Source organism: Anolis sagrei, chromosome 2 (assembly GCF_037176765.1).
Source record: "Anolis sagrei isolate rAnoSag1 chromosome 2, rAnoSag1.mat, whole genome shotgun sequence".
NCBI classification, from domain to species: Eukaryota; Metazoa; Chordata; class Lepidosauria; order Squamata; family Dactyloidae; genus Anolis; species Anolis sagrei.
Window position 1 is genome coordinate 76,604,086 of NC_090022.1, and position 16,627 is coordinate 76,620,712.

General features: G+C 40.3%; 1 protein-coding gene across 1 annotated transcript in view; it reads left to right on the plus strand.

Moving 5' to 3' along the window:
- The window catches only part of SLC34A1 (solute carrier family 34 member 1), a 29,903-nt gene that overhangs the window by 4,597 nt on the left and 8,679 nt on the right, over positions 1 to 16,627 (plus strand). Inside the window, exons 2-4 of the mRNA XM_060760997.2 lie at positions 5,387 to 5,562; positions 14,051 to 14,179; positions 15,165 to 15,308. Of these exons, the coding sequence (XP_060616980.2) occupies positions 5,439 to 5,562; positions 14,051 to 14,179; positions 15,165 to 15,308 (397 nt within the window). The 5' untranslated portion in view covers positions 5,387 to 5,438. The remainder of the gene's footprint in view (positions 1 to 5,386; positions 5,563 to 14,050; positions 14,180 to 15,164; positions 15,309 to 16,627) is intronic.

Here is a 16,627-nt window from a genome sequence, read left to right on the forward strand (position 1 = left end):
GCCCAGTGTGGAATACATCTCACCATGTTAAAACAGTGGATGTGGCTCTTAATAAGACATGCCACATTATTACAGGATGACTATGCCCCACATCACTGGAGAAATTATACTGTTTAGTATAATTTTACCACCTGATATCCACTGAGAAATACCAGTCAGTAATGAAAGGACCAAGGCATGGACATCTCCGGCCCATCCTCTGTATTGAGATCAGCCAGCATGGCACTTTAAATCAAGCAATAGCTTTCTAAGATACTCACAGAAATACATCAGCAAGCGAGCGTCCAAAAGTGGCAAGTTAAAACCTGGAACCTCAATAAGTGGGTGATACCAGATGAGAAACACCCTCCTGGACACACAGAAGACTGGTCAGCTTGGAAGGCGCTGAATAGACTGTGCTCTGGTACCACAAGATGCAGAGCCAATCTTAAGAAATGGGGCTATGAAGTGGAGTCCACGACATGCGAGTGTGGAGAAGAGCAAACCACAGACCACCTACTGCAATGCAACCTGGGCCCTGCCACATGTACAATGGAGGACCTTCTTATAGCGACACCAGAGGCACTTACAGTGGCCAGCTTCTGGTCAAAGGAAATTTAGTATAATGCCAAGTTTTTAACGTTGTGGGTTTTTTTTATACATTATAACTTTACTCTCAATTCACTTCTGACACAATAAAAATAAATAATATTGTGAGTTATGGAGAAAACATTTGCAGAAACATGTTGAACTGTTCTTTATTTGTGGTACAGGAGCCTTCTCTCTGTTTATTCCATATTATGTCTGCCATTGGTACAAAATTATCAGAAAATTTGGTCCTGCTCAAGAACCCATCTTTGTTACCTGAAGTATATTTGCATAATCCTGATCATCCCGGGTTAGAGCACCAGTTTACCATGCCAGCTGGAAGGGGGATTATGGGAATTGCCATCCAAAATATTTAGCCTGATATAAAGCCACTCTTATTGTTTATTCTTTTCTCTTGTACCTTGCTCCTTCCCCAGTAGAGGAAACATGACTGGACTGTTTAATTTCACCACAAGGCTTCATTGTCTGAATGAATTTAAGTAGAACAGCTGTCAGGCTGAACTATTTATACCTTACAGCCCACTTTTTGTGAGCCTGAGGACAAGCCCTGTATCTTGTTTTAATTTTATGTGAAGCACTTAGTTTTTAAAAGGCAACGTCAAAATCATCATCATAAATAATACATAGTTTTATTGAGGATGTAATTAGATGCCTGGAGCGACCAAAAAATAATTGTCTATGTGCGCATGATTACACAATATTTGCGAACTTACATGTATTTGCATTCATTGTTTTCCTGTTCCTGATGATTACTTTAATACAGGTTGAGCATCCCTGTTCCAGAATTCCAAAATTCAAAATACTCCAGAATCATTCACACGGGTGGCTGTGATGTTTTAATGTACCCAAACTTTGTTTCATGCATAAAATTTATGAAAAATATTGTGTATGTGATTACTTTCAGGATATGTATATACAGTGTTCATGAAACATTCAACTCTTTTCATTAGTATTTTTTGCAATCCCAGCCACTCTTGGTGTTGCTTAGCCATACATGTGTGCCAGTTTGCATCTCTGAAATGTCAAAAGGTACAGAACTCTTATCATCCTGCCACGATTAAAAGTGCTACACTTTTCTTTCCTGAATCTTAAGGAAGCAAGAAGGAGCCTTGGGTACCACAGGCTCAAACTAGATGGAAAAACAAACAAGGTAGTCAATAGAAATGTGTTTTATTTGCACTAACTAATTAGTTAACATTGTTTCAGCCTGGGTGAAAATTGTCATGGTTTGCTTGATTTGCTTGAGGACACAGAGGCTGAATCTACACTGCCATATAATCCAGATTATCAAATCAGTGTAGATAATCTAGATTTTATATGGCAGTGTAAATGTGGCCACGATGATCAAATTGAACACTGACTATGGTTTTTATCTATTACATTTGCTTACACATATTTCACATCTACTGCTGCGTCAGAAAACACTACATACACATACCTTAATCTTCCTATTCATGGATACATCTTCAAAACCCTTTGAGTTCATATGAAATAAAAAATCTGAAAAGGCTTTGGTTGGTTTTCCAAACCAGCTGATAGTAAGGCCACTAGTACTACCAAAACAGAGGGATTTCTCTTATAAAAAGATGGAGTTGCCATGTTTGGGTCTCTACTCTGCCCTCATTCAGTGTGCACTAAGAGTATAGATAAAAACTATGGGCAAACCAGACTTGGTTTGCATTCAATGCCTTGGTAATCTTGCCTAGGTTACTCTGGTGCACAAGGCAGAGTAATGTAGAAGTTAGCAATTAACTAAAAGAATTTCTAGGGAAGAGGGAAGCATGCAATAGATGGTAGAAGCAGAACTAACCTCTTTAGACTTTGCTCCTGTTCAGTGTATAAAGGACGCATAGTGACTTTTCCAGACAGTTTCCCTACAAAAGAAGTATGGATGTGCATGACCTTGAGATCTGTTATTGAATGGCTCACCTGCAGCAGGTAAGAGAATAAAGAAATGAGGGAAACCAAGATTACAGTTGCTATATTGCTTTTTTTTTTTCAAAACTGGGTATCTAATTTGCATATTATGCAAGTTATTATCATTATGCATATTCATCTAGTTTTTGTTTTAGTCATAAAAACTCATTTTTATTCCAATATATTTCAATTTTTGTACCATTTTTGTAGTAACAACTAATTTAACATAACCAGTACACTGCTTAAAGTGCTGGACCTGCAACAGGGAGACCAAATTTCTCCTTGCTTGTGAAATGTAATATTTGACTTGGGCCATTATTACTACCTTTTGCCATATCTACCTTATTTAAGGTGTTGTTGTGGGGATTAACAGGAAGTAGGGGACATGCAAATTGGGCATGCACATTTAGAATGCAGTATAAATAACAGAACAGCAATACTGTCAACATTTTGTAATTTATCATCACTTTCAGTGGTATTTTAATTGGATAACTGTAGAAAACATTACCACTACTTTTTTGCTAATGTCAAAAAAGTTCAGATCCATGAAAATGCCACAGAAAGCCCTTGAGAATGACTGCTATTTGATTCACAGCAAAACGCAGAGAAAAGTAAGGACAAACAGCAGGAACTGGTAGGAAACTATATTACATGATTTTCTCCAGGGATACAGCTTAAGTGTTTTATTAACACTAGGAAAAAGTTTAGTTTAACTTCCTTTAAACTATTTGACTTTTCATTATAATGTACATGCTAACCCATACTTCAGTGTTACGATGTCTATGCTGTCACTCAATTATTGCTTGTTGATGTCAGCTAAGGTAACAAGCAATGCTTGCACTTTGTCCATTTTCCATTCCCTCCTCCCACCTGAGCCAGGAGCACAAACACCTGGCAACTCAGGCAATGGTCCACAGCTCTGATGAAGTGGCTGCAGTCCACAAAAGCACATGACAAATCAAATTAATCAGTTAATAAGGTGGAGAAGGGAGATAATATAGATTCATATTTTTTTGATGCAAATGACTAACATGGCTGCTCGATTTAAAGCTTTGAAAGGTGTTCTTTCATGTGAGAAAAGAAGTTCCCTTTCAAAGCGATAGACCTGTTTCTTCCCTCCTTTCCCCACACCTGCTCCTTTCACTCCCCTTGCAATAAGTGTCCCTTTGCTTCTTTCATGCATTTCACCGCTTCTATCATTCACTCTCCCTTTCCTCCTCCTGCCTTTCATACCTCCATTCTGTCATTCCTTGTTTCTTGCATTCCATGCCCTCATCCCATCTCATCTCCTTGCAATGCCTCTCTCCTTTGCATGTTGCATGCCACTGCTTGCAGCTCTCCTTCACCTCACTTCATATATGAAAGGCAGGGCTAAAACGTGCTTCTTGCAAAGCAATTGAACAGGAGAGTGACTGAACCTTTTGTCTCATCTCTTGACTCCTACAAGAGCTAGAGACTAGCTTTTCCTGATAAAAGCTTGGCATCCAGGCCAGGGTGGTGATCCAAATGGATAGAAGGTAACATGCCTAGAACCCAGATAAAACCTGGTCAAATGGGCGGTGTGGCAATCCTAGTCAAGCCTAACAAGTGTGGAAATCAGGTGGGGCTGTTGGTATTAATGGACTACAACCCCCAGTGTCTCTTACCATAACCTATGCTGGCCAGGGCTGCTAGGAATTGTAATCCTGTAATATTTAAGGATCTTAGCACCACTAGCTTAGCATAAGAGCAACAACCAAAAGGGCCAGTCTTCCCCAGAACATATGGATTTGACAGCTGGTTCCAGATGATTTTGGGTCACCTTTTTGGCTCTCAGATGTAAGGAAGCCCAGAGCTTCACATAGGACAAGGAGTGGATAATGCATGGACCTTTAGATTTTGGACTGGTTTTGATGGTCTCATAGCTGACTGTGAGGTCCATTGGAGGGCCTCACATCCCCTACTTCTGTTATAAACAGGGAAGGAGGTCCAGTACAATATTAGTCAAGACTACACCAATAATATCCATGTTGGACTCAATCCAGTTGGCCTTTTGGATCATTTGAGAAGAGCCCTGCTTTGGCCAGTCTCTTGAGTTGCTAATCTTTCAAGAGCATATTCCCATCAGATACTGGCATAAAGTTTGTAAGGCAACATGGAACTAGCCCGAAACTTTAACTATGCAGCTCTTTGCATTAGCAATCTGAACCAGGAAGGTGGTGAGGATGTTTGATTGAGAGCCAGAGTTTCTTACAGGCATGTTTATAATCTTAGCATATTCAATTGGCAGGCAGAAATGATATAAAGTAGGAAGAGACCAGTCTAATAATGCCATCAATCTTGAGGAGAAGGAGCAAATATTTTGCAGGATTCACCTTATTCCTTCTCTTTCAACTCCCAAGGTACTCAACAAAGGTGTCTACTCCTGTACCTGGGTGTTTCAGCACACAGTACCATTGATGAATATTCCCTGATGTTATATCTCGTCTTGTTTTTATGTCTTTCCTCTCAAAAAGTTTGGTATTGTTTTATTTTCTGTACATGAAAGCCATCTTGATTTCCTGCTATCTTTGAAAAATGGGTGGGGGCAGGAGCAGGGGGGTGTTCTATGGATTTGAGTGTGTGCCTGTGGTGTTTGTGCTGTCTACTGGTAAGCTCCAGCACCAAACAAAGACCAGTAGAACAGAAGTCGGAATATGGTGGGAGAGGGAGAAATATTATGCTAGATAGTTTGTTCTTTGGACACCATATGGTTCTCTTTCCATGGCTGCTCTATACTTTGGATATATACTAAGGATAATGTCCAGATATGCTACTTTTTGTTTTACAACTGTTTTATTCACAGCGGGGTAATCCTAAAGCTCATGTATGTGACTGAATAATAGTACTTCTTTCTGCACAGGGTACAGAGAACCCCTGACCTCAATGTATAGCCATTCTCTATTGTCAATACGATGAATCATCTCGACTGCATCTGCCCAGGTTCTCCTGGGAGACTGGCTGAAAACCTGAAAAAGTATAAAAACGAGACTCATCCTTCTACAACATGGCAGAACATGGATGAAGTGCAGAGACCAGGTAAGAGAAATAGAATAGGACATAAGCCAGTGGTCCTCAATCTGTGAGTCCCCAGAAGTTTTGGCCTACAACTGCCAGAAATCCTAACAGCTTCTAAACTGGCTGGGATTTTTGGGAGTTGTAGGCCAAAACACCTGGGAACCTACAGGTTGAGAACTACTGACATAAGCCATTGCATGTGAGAAATTTGCATCATCTAGTCTGAAGTAGTTTGCGCAAAATATCCCTAAATGCAACACAGAATAAAAATGTTCAAATAAAACAAAGGCAAAATTCAGCAGCATTAAAATAAAAGGAAATGTATAAACATAGAGACCAAGAGGAAACGTGGCAGACTTGCCTGGAGAATGCATTTTTTGTTGTGCTGCCATGGAGCTGGCCCTATATGTGATGCCCACCTGTCAGTTTTATTAAGAGAAGCCAGAGAACGGAGCCCTGCATACTGAGGATCTCAAGGGATGTACAGGTTTATAATGGCAGAGACGATTTATAAGAAAACCTGCCCTAGCTTCCTTTTTACATCCAGAATGCACACTCCAGTCCTGAAGAAATGGCCTTCAATTGTTCCTGCCAGCTTTGTTAAATGGTCAGCCTGACTCATCTTTCCTATTCAGAATTATAACTGCTGGGGAGTAATGCATCTTGGGCTTCAAGGACACTCTAAGGTAGGGAATCAGGCCCATGATATACAGATTTCACCAATGTTTTCAAGGAGAATGCAACAAGACCACAATTTATTAAATACTACTCCAGATTCTCAGAATTTGCTAATGGGGGTAGTGAGAGATCTGTTGACCTTCTCCAGTATAAAAGGCTTTTGTGAAGACGTTGTCCTAGAATGAATATTAGTTTTGCCTTTCCTGGTTTGTCAGGTGGGATCCAGATATAACTTCTACAGTATTTTAGGACTTTCTCACATCAGCCTGCTGTGTTGTAGCAATTGTGTTATTGAAGCAAATGGAAACATTCCAGTATGGAAACAATCACTTTCACACTTCTCCATGTTGCTTTGGTCCTGTGGTCACTCTTCTGCATCAGATCACTAATGCTGTCTTCCTGTCCTTGTGTGTCTTTTAATTTTTAATATATTTTTACTGTGGTTGCACAATTATGGCAACATGATTAAAACAAAAAAATAAATAAAGTAAAAACTTCATCCTGCTTTGGACTTGTGAGGGGCAGGCGAGGAGAATCATGCCCACTCATGCCACATGACTGTTGGAATATCATAACCTCAGTGGAAGGGACCCTTTGTTCCAGGGGCAGCATCACAACAATAGTGATATTGGGAGCCACTGGCTGGGTTTTCTTCTAAATAATAAAAGGTACTCCACTAATGACTGTCAATCAAATATTTATTACAGTCATAGACCAGCATAAGGAGAGTGGGGTACAGTCTTATAAAAGTACAATACATTAAAATCATTAGAATCTAACCTAAAAACTAAAACACAAAATACTAATTAGAAAATTATAATAAAAATAGAAGGAAATGGAAGAGGGAGAAGAATCTGAAGGGAGGGGTAGGAGCATTCAGGGAATATGAGAGAGCATAAGGAGGGAGGAGTAATGACTAAAAGGCAAAGCAGCAACGGGAGAGACATGATGTGAGAAGTACCAGCCAAACATGGTATTATCTTGATGTCATTTTGATTTGTCAGCCTCATATGATAAACTCCTAAAGATTTTGATAGTGGGAAAAAGGTTCCCTTTGTAAGGACTAAGAGGATCCACTGAGGATGTGGCTTTTAAGTGTTGTATAAGTACAAGCTTTGTAGGTACCAGTGACCCATCCAAGGTGCTCAACCTATTGTGAGAATAGGGTTCAGCCTTTGGATAGCTCCTTTCAAAATCTGATCTAAAGCTTAGGATGGACTGGATGAATCACACCAACCATCATTGATTTCCTGTGTATCATTAATGGCAGTGTGATGAGTGATAGTTTCTTTATTTATATTGTTCTGTGACTTTCAAGAATGCTTTAAATTTTTTGCACTCCTCCACTATACAAATCCCAGCAGGGCTCCCAACCAAATTTTCTTGCCGTTTTTGTCAACGACTGAAGTTTAATTATTCATTGGCAACAAGTAGTCAAAGGCATTCTTTTTTTTGCTGCAAATACATAATGTCGACAAACTGAGCATGCAAGCATAGATAATTGCTCAGCTTCCTTTGCCAAGAGCCCCATTGCTTATCCTATAGATGATGAAGACATCTGTGAAAAGGGAACAAACAAGGGTGTTGTGAGCATTCAAGCTAGGGGGGCTGGCAAATGTCCTGCTTGGATGCTACTGAACAGGAATGAGGAAAGAAAGGCTCTATTTACTTTTAATCCTGTAAGCCGCCGCCAACACCATTGCCTCCTGCTTTCCCTGGCCAGAGGCCCAGAAATATACTTAGCACAAGGAGGGAAGAGGCCGTGGAGTGATTCCCCAGGCCCTGGCAGAGTGTTCTCTTCCATCAGGAACTGGGATTGCAGAACAATATCTTCCAATATTTCACAGATGACAACTAGGACATGTGTAGCCAAGCTACATTGGAGTCTGGTCAAGATGGGAAATGTTATTAATGAGGAAGAAGACACAATCTAGAAGTTATGGCAGTTTTCTTTTGCTTGATCTTACAGGGAAGAGCAAGATTGTTCCCTTCTCTTCCCTTCTTACTGAGGTAGAGCTCAAAACCTACCTATTCACTTTGAACTCAATTTGTAGTTATTGAATTAATCCAAGATGTAGTTGTGGAGTGGGAGGAGAGAAAAACTAGGAAATTTGAAAAGCAGCTCAAAAAGTGGGATTAACCAAGGACAGTTAATCACCTCTCAACAAAGGATTCCCCCAGGCAGTAACAAGCCACACCAAAAAAACTGTCAGGCCATTAAATGCTAATCAAGGTGGCCAATTGAAACATTCACACCTAGCTCCAACATACAAGAGTTCTTTCTCCCACCATGGACATTTCACAGATACATATATAAATCCAATTTTCCTAGTTTCCAAAAGACCTCACAACCTCTGAGGATGCCTGCCACAGATGCAGGTGAAATGTCAGGAGAGAATGCTTCTAGAACATGGCCATATAGTCCAAAAAACCTACAACAACCAAATCAGGGCTGTATCTGGCAAACTGGGATTGTTGGAAAAGAGACAGTTGGCTCAGTTATCTATCTCTAATCCATACCAACATTCACTCAGAAACACTAAAATGTGCTAAACCCACAAGGAAGGAATTTAATAATGACAGAAATACTTGCTAAATGAAAGTTATTGATAAGCAGAGGTATGAGTAAAAGTTAGACTGCATCTTTCAAAATCCCCATTCCTTTGGCTGGGGATTAGTTTAGAAAGTAGTTTTCTACATCAAACATTATAAAAATAGCTGACAACAAAGGCATTGTTGAATAAAGCATTAAGAGTGTGCAAGACACTCTTTTTAAAATTCATTTAGCAAATTTCAGCAAAGCAATGCCAATAGCACTACTTATTTATTTTATTTATTTACTGTATTTTACCCTTCTCTATCTCACCTCGAAGGGGACTCAGAGCAGCTTCCAAATTGGCAATAATTCAATGCCATACAAACACAAGCATACAAATACAATATACACATATATTAAAATCAGAAAAATTAAAAAAAATCAGAGTCTATCAATATATTAAAATTAACTATTAAAATCCACACTAAACACCTTTATTGTGAAAGCTGCACACATGCCAGGAATTTCAACTGATAAGACAATAAACTAAATAAAATAAAACTTGTTCATAGACTTCTTTAGCGAACGAGTGTGCCTTGAGGTATATGTATACAAAATTACATGTTGTGGAAGTAGTGTCAACAATGTAGATACTGTTGCTTAGTAACAATGTCAGTAAAAAAACCTGACAATTACATCTGACTCTCAGTAGGCTACTGTTCACCAATTATTTATTTGTATTGTATGAAAAGCATTGTATGCCAACTCCTTCGTTTCTAGCTCTTTCAAATCCACATGAGGAGATGGACCACCTCCAGTAGCCAAATACTCCTTTTCTCCTTAGAGATGAATCAGACCACCATTACAGTTTGTGCTGTACACACAGAGGGGAAAAAGAGTTATTTTATTCAAATGATTCTCACAACTGGCCTTTCAGGATCTTTTTGTCTTTTCCTTTATGAGGCTTGTACTTGCGTAGTTTTACAAATGACTGTCAGTGCATCTTAGCAGAGGATGTTTGTTGTTCACAGCATAGTAAAGACCCAAGGCACTTGGGCAAATCTCAGGCCATAAATATCTATGGATTATGATCTTTTATAGGTTTTTAAAGAATGCAATTCATATGTATCTGCAAATTCTGCAATTATCAGTAGTTTTCAAGTGAAATGCATATGCATTATAAACAGATGTGGCTTGGTTATAGAAAAGGTGCCTTTCTCATTTGTTTCGTCCATCATTTCCTCTTCCTTCCCTCATTACTCACTCTCCCAATTTATTACCTTGAGTCAAGTTGACCTCACATTCGCTGACTTCCTTCAGAACCAAAAACTCATTATTTCTCCAACTTATCATGAAGCCTTTCTGATTAAGTTTTTACTTCTTTGGTTTATTTATTTATTTAGAACTTTTATATCCCGTTCCTCTCTACCTCCGTGGAGAGACTAACAGCATGGCTAACAGCAGAATTCAATGCAATACAATAAATAACATAATAAAACAACATACAATAAATAAGTTCTAAAATACATATAAAACATTTCATCACATTAAAAAGAACATCCAACTCAGTTTAGTCTCAACAGGATTGCGCAATGATGATATAAGGACATATGAGGAGCCTTGCTGGACCAAACAAAAAGCCTCTCTAGCCCATCATTCGGTTCAGAGAGAGGCCAACCAGGTCATTATAAGAAAAGAGGAAGTTTGGAGAGATGGCAGTAGCACCCTTCCAAGAAAAGATGTACCAAGGCAAACCACTTAAGACAAAGAGCTGATGTCGCACGAATGGAATAATCAAAGTGGAAAAGTAATGTGCAAAAGGATCTTGAAACACCTTAAAATTAACAAAAAATGAAGTTGATAGCATAAGCTTTTGTAGACGAAAGGCAGTTCTACACTGACCACTTAGGGACAGCAGAGGGTTTGCCTGGATGGCCCTTGTGGTCTCTTCCCATTCTGATTCTATTATTCTATGGAACTGGTTTGGCAGACATTGATTTCACGGTGCAGATGATTAGACTGTCATTTTTGGAGCAGGTTTGATGGAAGGTGGCCTCAAACTGGTTCCAGAATCCACAGTATCTACAGGCAGATAACCACAGAGAATGTGGGTTTCTGTACCCCCATCCCCATTTCCAGATGAAATGCACACAAAGCACTTCTGAGGCATATGAGGTGGAAAAAAGGACCAGAAAAGAAACAGCACTGGTGGTAATCAGTTGTTCTCTGCTGCCCAGCCATGCCTTTGGGGCAATTTTGGCAGTCCCCACTCCTCCACATTCTGAATTTTATGATGCTCATCAGTTCGTTGAAATGTGTTTTGCATTCTCCATGCAATGTGGTTTAGATGTTGCCCACACTGTGCTACATTCAGGGGCTTACTTCAGTGTTTCCGGTTTCTTTGCTTGATCCACTTTGATCTCCTTAATGTGTACTGCAGTGTGTTTTGTAGCATGAGTTATCTAGCTGCTGCAGCTTCAAACTACATTATATGGTCAGTGTAGATGAGCCATAAGCCTAATTCCTCAGATGCCATTTAGTCTATAAAAGCTTAGACTACTAACATATTTATCTCTGTCTCTAAGGTGCTACAAGAGCCCTTCGCATGCTGATATTCCAGATGGCTGTGGGTGTATTAATGCAGTTAATACTAAGGGTACATCTACACTGTAGAATTAATGTAGGGTGGCACCACTTTAACTGCCATGGCTCAGTGCTATTCTTTGGTGGGGAAGGCTGAAGACCATATAAAACTACAACTCCCACTGGTTCCATAGCATTTAGCCATAGCAATCAAAGTTGTGTCAAACTACGTCAATTCTAAAGTTGGATACCCCCTGAGTCATGCAATGGTTTGGTGTCCTCTGCTTTAGATTTATTTTAATTAACATCTGCAGCTTGGGGGAGTGTTTTATTCAGAATAGTGGCATATACAGTAAATACAGTGTTGTGCAAGAGCAAAAATAACATGAAAGAAGCCCCCTAATGTAAACATTATAGAAAAACAGGCAGCTTCTTCATGCCCAGAACAGAAAGCATGACCATCGTGACCATGACTGAATTGTGGAAGATTTCGTTTCAAATTCTTGTAAGAGCCATAGGTCATTTTGACCTGCAATTCAGTGTGAAAGTGACTCAGCTTTTTCATAGCAACTGTTTCTTCTTTTAGAGAAGCTGACCTGAGTACAATTACTTGGAAGAGGGCCCCCTTTCAACTTAGTAAGAAAATTCTGAGGGGAAAGCCAGAGCCTCAGGCTACATGCCATGGGAGAGGTTTGAAAAGTTACTTTTATGGACTTCAGCTTCCAGAATCCTCCAGCTAGCATAGCCAGTGAGTTGCACTCTTCAGAATTAATTTGTCCCAGCTCTCAGAATGGGGTGTAGTGAAATATATAAGAAATAGGCAACTCTATTAGGATTTCCATTAACATCATAAATCAAGGATGGGAAATGTGAGGCTCTTCAGACTACTATTCCCAGCATTCTTCACCATTGATAATGTCATCTACAGCTGAGCAGAAATTCTGGGCAAGAACTCTTAAGCAGTGTTTCTCAACCTTCCTAATGCTGCAACCCCTTAATACAGTTCCTCACGTTGTGGTGACCCCCAACTATAACATTATTTTTGTTGCTACTTCATAACTGTAATTTTGCTCCTGTTATGAATCGTAATGTAAATATCCAATATGCAGGATGTATTTTCGTTCAATGGGCCAAATTTGAAACAAATACCCAAAATGCCCAAATCTGTATACTGGTGAGGTTGTTGGGGGGGGGGGGGGATTAATTTTGTCATTTGGGAGTTGTAGTTGCTGGGACTTATAGTTTACCTACAATCAAAGAGTATTCTGAACTTCATCAACGATGGAACTGAACCAACTTGGTACACAGAAATCCCATGACCAATAGAAAATATTGGAAGGGTTTGGTGGATATTGACCTTGAGTTCTGGAGTTGTAGTTCAGCTACATCCAGAGAACACTGTGGACTCAAACAATGATGTATCTGGACCAAACTTGGCATGAATACTCAATATGCCCAAATGTGAACACTGGTGGAATCTGGGGAAAATATAATTGGCATTTGGGAGTTGTAGTTGCTGGGATTTATAGTTCACCTTCAATTAAAGAGAACCCTGCCAAGAATAGAATTGGGCCAAACTTTCCACACAGAACCCCCATAGCTTGAAGGGACTTGCTGGTGCGAGCCTACCTCTCACTTCACATGCTCTCCCTCACCCGCACATGCACACCACGCTGCTATGTGCACCTACAAAGAGCATTCTGAACCCCACCAATGAGAGAATTGGGCCAAACTTCCCACACTGAACCACCATAATCAATAGAAAGACTGTGTTTTCTGATGGTCTTTGGCAACCCCTCTGACAACCTCTCATGTCCCCCCAGGGGTCCACTCCCCCAGGTTGAGAAACACTGATCTAAAGGGTCCTATGGGTTCCTCCCCTGCCATGAAATCTACCCCAGTCATTTCAATAAAATAAAATAAATGGCTGGAATATCAGAATAGCACCATGTGCACTAAATAAGCTCTAGCTGGACCTTTGTCATAAATCAGTTATGATTCCCTGCTTGTTAGAATGAAAGCATCAAGGCTGTGTAACAGCAACAAGTCTACCAATCTGTTTCCAGCTGATAAATATTGAAAGGGAAGACTTCCCACAGGGAAAGTCTCCCTTAAGACAAGTGACTGAGTCATGAAATCGTGCACAGGGGCTCACAACGATGCCCCCATTTTCACAGTCCTCCACTCAATGTTAAGGTGCTCGTGTTATGTCAGAACACATTTTACTTGGTTCTCATTTGCCCATTCCAATTATGTGGGTGGCTTTTGCTGAAGGATTATGGTTGCCACTTCTGGCCATTTTTCCTGCTGCGAAGCACTAGGCATTTATAGACAAATGACTGGCAGATTCTGACACTGTTACTAAGCAACCCAAGCCAGGGTTGAAGTAAAGTGGACTTGTTTTCAGAATGGGAATACTCGCCTGATGGATGACTGCCTCTTTGCCATCTTGCTTTGACTGCAAAAAGGTTTTGAAGGAGGTGAAAAATGATCATGTCATACTCCACCTTTGCTCTTCTGAACTCTAATGTGATGTGCCTGCTTTGCATGTCTGAGAGATTCAGTGGGAAGTGCAATGTTGAGAAAGAAGAAAACAGAAAAGGCCAGGTGCTGAGTGATCAACTGCACGATCTTGGGAGCAACAAACTGAACTGGGTGCTTTTCATCTAATGCCTAACTGACTGTGTTTAATGCCTGTTCTTTCCATTGCAGAACTTGGCAAAGGTGCAAGAACCAAATCTATCCTCACCACCCTTCTCAAGGTGCCCCTGATGCTTGGCTTTTTGTACCTGTTTGTTTGCTCCCTTGATGTACTGAGCTCTGCATTTCAACTGGCAGGAGGTGAGATTCGCCTGCCGATCTAAACTGCTTTCTTTTTATTTTATCCCATATCAGATTGCAAAAATAGTGTATCTTTCCTTTTAGTGTTACTAATCCCACTTTCATGTAGCTGCCATGGATTCTGCTAGGCCCACCTTGCTATGAAAGAAAGCATGGCCAAAGCAGGTTCCTTTCCTCCATATGTCACTTGCCTGCTGGATAGAAAGTCCAAAATACTCATCAAAGTCTCTTTTTGAAACAAAGCTATTAGAAAGAGAGCCTTTCAGACAGGGAGTATTCTGAAGGCATTTAGCAGCTGCACTGCTTTATAGCAGTGATTTCACCAGACAGTGATGATGGTGGTGATGATTTCTGCTTTTTACAAGCTCAGGACTCAAGGCAGCTTGCAACTGTGAAAATAGAACATTTTTAAAGCACAGCATGCAAAGGAAGAAGCAAAATACAGTCCTCCAGATGTTGTTGGGCTGCAACTCCCATCAATCTTAGGGCCCTTCCTGGCCCTTCCATGCAACCCTATATCCCAGAATATCAAGGCAGAAAATCCCACAATATTTGCTTTGAACTGGGTTATCTGAGTCCACACTTTGATAATGTAGTATTTTCTGCCTTGATATTCTGGGATATAGGGTTGCGTGGAAGGGCCCTGAGTTAACATAGCAAAGGATGAGGAATGCCAGGAATCGCAACTCTGACAGTATCTAGAAGGCCACACTTTTTATCACCCTTCAGTTATTACTAGTGAGTGACCAATGATGGTAAGTGATAGCAGTTTCTGACCTTGCTTTCTTGAAAAGGACCGGAAGTTTCCATGTATCTTTCTTTCATCATGTTAGAAAAACAGTTTAGAGAAGATGAGTCTCATTGGGAGGAAGAAAAAGAAAAGTCAGATCATCCTGCTTGCTCGCTGATTTTTATTTATATATATTACATATAAATAAATAAATAAATAAATTGGGATTGTTTACAAACCAATGTCATTTTCCAGGTAAAGTAGCAGGGGACATATTCAAGGACAACGCTATCCTTGCCAACCCTGTGGCGGGGCTCGTGGTGGGAATCCTTGCCACTGTCCTGGTCCAGAGTTCCAGCACCTCCAGCTCCATTGTCGTCAGCATGGTTGCCTCTGGGCGTGAGTACTGGCTAGACAGGGAGAGGAATCCAAGAAGAGGGATGGGGTAGAATAGCATGGAGATTGGTCAGATGGGATGAAGCAGAAATGAGGGGATCTTTCAGACAGAATAAATGTTGATTGTGTAGGTTTGAGCATCCCTTACCTAGAATTCTAGAATACTCCAAAATCTGAAATTATCCACATAGGGGCTAAGATGGTGACACCTTTTTTTATAGTTCAAAGTACACTAACTTTTTTCTCCTGCACAAAGTTATTAAAACAAAATGGCTCAGGAGTGAAATAGGGACTAAAGGAGGAACTCATCTAGATGAAAGGGTCGAATTTTGAGCAACTCTGTGAGACAATCTGCAAGCTCTGAAGGTTAACAGAACTTTGTCACTAAATTCATGTGTCTGGAAAGGCAGCTGGGTCAGACAATAGCATTCCTCCTGGCAATTGGCCAAACCTCACCTAGGAAAGTTAAAGGGACAACGGAGAGTGCTGAGCAAATATTTCTAATCCACTGAGGGATGCATGGAAGACACTAGAAAGGACTGTCTTCTCATCAGAAGTACCCAGGAATGTCCTGGGTTTGGAAGTCTTCTAAGAAGCAGAAATTCTGTCTTGCACTTCACTCATTTCCCCAGCACTTAGTAGTGACTCTTAGGCTCATATATCCACTGATGGAATATTGCCTAGGAAAAGAAAGGAGGCTGTTAGGTCTTTCAGGTTAGGAAAGAATGGACTGAGGCTCCATATAGATTCCACATTGTAATCCTTAACCAATTTAACGAACCCACCTTAACAAATCCACCGCCAAGACACTGGACTTGGAGGATCATCATCTTCGGGCTACGAGGGATAGCCTAAGTAAGTAAGAATTCCTCTTCTGCACAGAAAGCTCTGTGCTTTAACACACCATAATCTCTTTATCCACTGGCACTCTGAAGTCCACAGAGACTCCAGGACATAGTTCCAGCCTCCACTGAGATCCAAGATTTGCTTGCCTTCTTCTTGTGGATTCTAGCCAGAGGAATTTGAAAATAAAATGTGTTTTGAGATCCACACCCAGGAATCAAACCCGAGGCTTCGGTTTACACAGTCACATTTTCGTCTAGATAAGAATAGTTGAACGAATGCTGCTGCCATGTTGAATCAATGTAGAATTCAAACTTTTTTTTGTTTTCATCTTTTATCTTTTATGTAAGTACAATAAGCTGCCTGTTAATGAGGGGAAAACACACACACACACAAACATAATATGTATAGAATTACTTTTGGGCTATTTATATAAGGTGTACATGAAACAAATGCGTTTCATGTTTAGACTTGGGTAC